Source organism: Daktulosphaira vitifoliae, unplaced genomic scaffold (assembly GCF_025091365.1).
Source record: "Daktulosphaira vitifoliae isolate Bord-2020 unplaced genomic scaffold, ASM2509136v1 Scaffold_3, whole genome shotgun sequence".
In the NCBI taxonomy this organism is placed as follows: Eukaryota; Metazoa; Arthropoda; class Insecta; order Hemiptera; family Phylloxeridae; genus Daktulosphaira; species Daktulosphaira vitifoliae.
The window spans coordinates 18,594,234-18,599,329 of record NW_026099574.1 but is presented as its reverse complement, the minus strand read 5'-3'; the positions used below and the strand labels follow the sequence as shown (position 1 = coordinate 18,599,329).

The 5,096-nt window shown below is 31.0% G+C and overlaps 1 protein-coding gene across 2 annotated transcripts; it reads right to left on the bottom strand.

Annotated features, from left to right (window-relative positions):
* Window positions 1–1,053: 1,053 nt before the first annotated feature.
* LOC126901230 (uncharacterized) lies at window positions 1,054–4,777 on the bottom strand. Of its 2 annotated transcripts, XM_050677585.1 has the most exons (4): window positions 4,678–4,777; window positions 3,710–3,781; window positions 2,205–2,258; window positions 1,054–1,986 (listed from the first exon to the last, which is right to left on the bottom strand). In XM_050677585.1, exons 1-4 carry the CDS (start codon window positions 4,688–4,690, stop codon window positions 1,205–1,207), a joined length of 921 nt encoding a protein of 306 aa, XP_050533542.1. In that variant the 5' UTR covers window positions 4,691–4,777; the 3' UTR covers window positions 1,054–1,204. The 2 variants fall into 2 exon arrangements, with proteins under 2 accessions (XP_050533542.1, XP_050533543.1); XM_050677586.1 differs by lacking the exon at window positions 4,678–4,777 and having other exon boundaries at window positions 3,710–3,821.
* Window positions 4,778–5,096: the final 319 nt, after the last annotated feature.

Genomic DNA, 5,096 nt, shown 5'->3' with positions numbered 1-5,096 from the left:
ATTCAAAATGTAATGAAAAATGATACAGTTTAGGTTAAGTTGTTGATTTGTTATTTAAGTGTTGTTTTTCTGTATTATTTAGTAAAAAACATTGTTCAAGTTTTATGTTAAAATACATTATTTATATCATAATTATAAATGCATTGAGTTGTTGTGGTTTTTTTTTTATTGTTTTTTATTAGTTGTATCATTATTATAATAAGAACTACACGTTACACTATTATATATTGTAGTTTATTTCATTCATATGAAGCCTGCATCTTTGTAAAATTTAATGTAAGTACTATGTAAGTGCTAGTTCCTTATTAATATCCTTATTAAGATAAAGTATGTCGAATGAAAAAGAGATTATTAAAAAATATTATTTCTCATAAAAAAATTATGTTGATTCATACACTTTTCAATAAATTATAGAATTATAAAGTTAAAAATGTATAAAATAAAATCGAAAATTATTTTTTTCCATAATAAAGTACATTACATTAGCTTTAATTTAAAATATATATAAAAGTATCAGTATTTCCGGAACACATTCAAAAGTTAATTTTTTGTGAAAAACTTGTCATTTAAAATCCCTCCCTGTGGAAAAGGTTAAATTTATGAAAAAAATATACCAAATGATAGATAAAGACATGAAGCATCTATAAAAAAAATTATATTCATTTGTTCATTTTTGAAAAAGTTATGGCAGTTTTAAGTAAAAAAAATAAAAAAATTTCGAAAATTACCGACTTTTATATTTGTAATTTTTTTGAAGGTTCTCCTATTTACGGAGAACGAGGGAAATTTTTACAATTTTTGAGGGTAATGTCTTCGACTAGATATGATTTGTGATCTTTTGACTTATCTTTGAATGAATTCGGTTCGGTGAGATCTGACAAAAAGTGGTAACAGACACAAAAAAAAAAACACAATATATACCTTCTCAGCTTCGCATCGAAGCTAAAAAAATTGAAAATTATAAAATTTATGACAATAGAGTTTCTAAATTTGCAAAAAAAAATGTATTAATCATTTATAGTAACTAGGAAAATAAATTACTTGTTTATCGACTTTAATGATCAAATTTATAATAAAACTAAAAACAAACGGTTAAACTCATATAAGAAAATGTTAACCATTCAGACGATGAATATAATTCTGATCAACCAAAAACAATTGTTTATAATATTTTAAAACAACAATTTATTTATTTTTTCTTATTTTATTCGATCAGTGCTTGTATAACCTGATCAATCTGAACAATTGTTGTCTCTTTTAGAGTTTTAATAATAATTTTTTTAATATTATCTTCATTTAATGGTTTTTGATCGGATGGAGAACTTTTTTTAGTGATGGTTTCTTTATACTTCTCATATTCTGTATAACAATAATAAAGCCATTTTCTACCCAAATCTGAAGTATCTGCACAAATTAAACCAAAATTGGTTATATAATGAAAAGCATGTAAGCATACATGAAGACCACAATCATATGAATTTTTTTGCTGTATAGCATTTTTAGCAAGAATAAACTGGCAATTACTATCAATTGGTTTGAGCTTTGATTTAGCATGAAATGTTTTTACATTAAAGTATGCACACATTATAAAATGTAAATATGTAAATTCTCTTAAACGATGGTTTTTTTGTGAATCTAAAATAGTTATTTGTTTTTTATTTAAATCAATTACTCCCAAAACCCAATGATCTGTAGCAATGTGAACATTAACTAAAATGAGCATTTCTTTTGACGTAATTAAATTATGTAGGTATTCAATTAAAGGTGAAAACAATTCCTCACGTACACAATTATAGATGTATGTCGAAACATATAAAATAGTGTCTTGTTTTTGACTTTTCATAATAATAAATTTTATCACATCATCAATTACGTCTCCAACTATATATTGCTGGGGTAGTAAGGACTTTACATTAACGGTTAGGTTCGTAGGTGGAAAAGGAATTTTTAGTAATTGTATAATGGATTCAATAATTTCTTCATTAACTAAACATATAAAACAAATATTTTAATTATTATATGTTTAAAATAATTTCATAATATATTGTATTAAATTTTTGAAACATAAGCTTAATAAATTCTTGTGATTATTACTTATACATAAAATAACAATTAATACAATAAAACAATAACTATTTTTTCACAAAAAAAAAAATAAATCTATAGAATAACATAAATATTAAATGTCAAATTCACAAAATTACCTGGAACATTATCTGGAACATTATCTGGAATATTACTTCCACATTTGAAGCAACCTATAATGAAAAAAATCGTAGTAAATATGATTTTTATTAATTACCATAGAGAGGTCCAGGAAGCGACGAAGAAACTCGATGAAAGAGCCATGCTGGGTCTGGTTGAGAAGGTACCCACCAAAAAAGCGGGAACACAAACGGAGCACCCCGAGGCTGCAGTGAGCGTCGGCGAACTGAGCACCGGAGTCGCTGCGTCGAATGCCCTTGGGGAGAGCGCCACCCACCGCCAAGGTGGTCAAACGGGTACGGAAACGCCGGCGTAAGAAGGCTAATGGCAGGAACGATGGTGAAGCGAGTGTCGCCCCACAATCGCAGACTGCAGTTGCAGCGGGCGTCCCAGGCCTGCCGTCCCAGAACGTGGTAGCGCCTGCAAGATACGTGGTCGGACGTGGTCCGCCGTAAGGCTCCTAACCGGTCGGCGAAACCTCGTCCAAACCCCGAACCTCCCGTCTCAGCGCGGAGACCCGTCATAAAGGCGAAGGCCCCGCGGACCGAGGCCGTTGTTATCAGTCCTCTTAAAGAGTTGGTGTGTCAGTCGGTGCGGTGTCAGTCCGACTTCACGGTAGCGGTAAGAGCCGCTACGCGTGGTGCGAGGTCCCCATCAGGGCCTCACAACCGCTGGTCAGACTGACACAGCTCTGGGTGGGATGGGGCACGTGCCGGATCCGGATCCCACAGGATAAGGGACCGCGCTGCTACAGGTGCCTCGAAAGGGGCCACGTGCATACGGCCTGTAGCGGCGTCGACCGGATCGGCGCGTGCTTCACGTGCAGGGCAGTGGGCCACAGGGCGAGGGATTGCCCCAAGAAGGTGGGAGGCCCGGAGAGGCCTACTTAGGTACCTCCCGTCCTCCTCACCGTTTGTGTATGTTTTTCTATGTGTTTGTGAATTCTTTTATGCCCACCCTTAGCTAAGTCCTACCCCCACCTCCACGTGGTGAGACCTGGGCAACGGATCCCACTCTAGGATCCGGCTAACGGGGGAGGCAACGTCGTGTTGTGACTCAGCTCTTGATTAATTTCGGGCTGAGTCAAAAGACGGCGGTATGAGTTTTATGCGACGTTGGGCGCCCTGAAGCAATACTTCACGGTAGTTCCAGGGCGTCCAGCATTATGTCGACCGTGAAAAAAAAAAAAAAAAAAAAGTAATTAGGTGAGTTACGATAAAAAAATCACTGTGTGTACATTAATTATACAATAATTATACATTATTATTCATGAATCTTATAAGATGATTTATAGAAGGTATTTTTATTAGTAAACTTATATACGTATAATATTGAATAGATTAAACCATGGAATTCGTTCAAGTATTACATTTGATGTTTCGCTATTTATTATAGATAACATATTAAATTATTTAATAAATAAAAATTATAATATTATATATTGTTAACATACATATATTTTTTAAAGATCATCATTTTTAAATTAAATATAATATTATCTCACCTTCTACTATATTTTTAATACCGTAAACTTTGATTGTAATTATTGAAGCTAATAAATATGTACACAACAAAACGTTTTTAAACATTATTACTTAAAGTTCGTTCTACTGAATAGATTTTATTTAAAATTAACTTAAGAAACGACAAAATACGTTTATTAAATTCTTATAAATATAAATAAAATAGAATTGATATAAAGTACTATTTTATCTTTCTATGTTTTTATAATAATTTTGTTTTTCTATAATAACGCATTAAATTATTCATGATTTATTTTTTCTAAAATAAACACGCTTAACATGTCATTGAACAAATTAATGTACCTTAAAAATGCTTATATATATATATTGATCAATTGTAATTTTGATAAATTAAAATTAAGACTATTTAAATATTTACCACCAATGTTTATAGTTTTTATAAGATTGTATAACTGTAGATTGACTAATGAGAATGCGTTAGGTCGACAGCCGGCGTAAAAATTATTTTCATTAAAGTATGAAGAATCCTGAACAAAACTTAGGTGGATTATCTCATTATGGATATACGCAAAGACAACAGAAAGTAGTTAAAAACGGAGAAGGCCTAAGGAATAAAGAGTTTGATACCAGCCGGAGAACTTGTACGGTATCTGTTTCACCATTCTTGTGTACAGGTCTACTCAACGATTGTTGTGTCAAAGGTGTAGGGACATCACTATATAACTCTATGCTGGACCCGTGATAAGAGAGAAAGATAGATACAAAGTAAGAAAAGGTACTTGGAATATTGGGACATTAACTGATAGAAGTTAAAGTATTAAAGAAGAGAAAAGTTAACATTTGTTGTGTACAGGAAACTAAGTGGAAAGGAGAGAAATGGAGGAAAATAGGTGAGGGTTACAAAATAACATACTTAGGTAAGTCTAGTACGAAGAATGGTGAAAACGATTAAAGGATTATAAAGCTAATAAATATGTACACAACAAAATGTTTTTAAACATTATTACTCAAACTTCGTTCTACTAAATAAATTTTATTTAAAATTAACTAAAAGAACAACAAAATACCTTTATCAAATTCTTTATAAGTATAAAAAAAGTAAAATTTATATTAAGTACTATTTCATCTTTCTAAGTTTTAATAATAATTTTTTTTTCTATAATAACGCATTGAATTATTCATAGATTATTTTTTCTAAAATAAACATACTTTAAATGTCATTGAATAATTTAATACAGTGTACTATAAAATACTTATACAATTTTAGATACATCAATTGTAAATTTGCTAAATTAAAATTATCTAACCTTATTATAATATTTACTCGTAAAACTTTATTATTTTTTAATAATAGTATTGATAAGGATGTTAGACACAGAACTAAGTGCTGGTGGTTAAAGTGAAAAG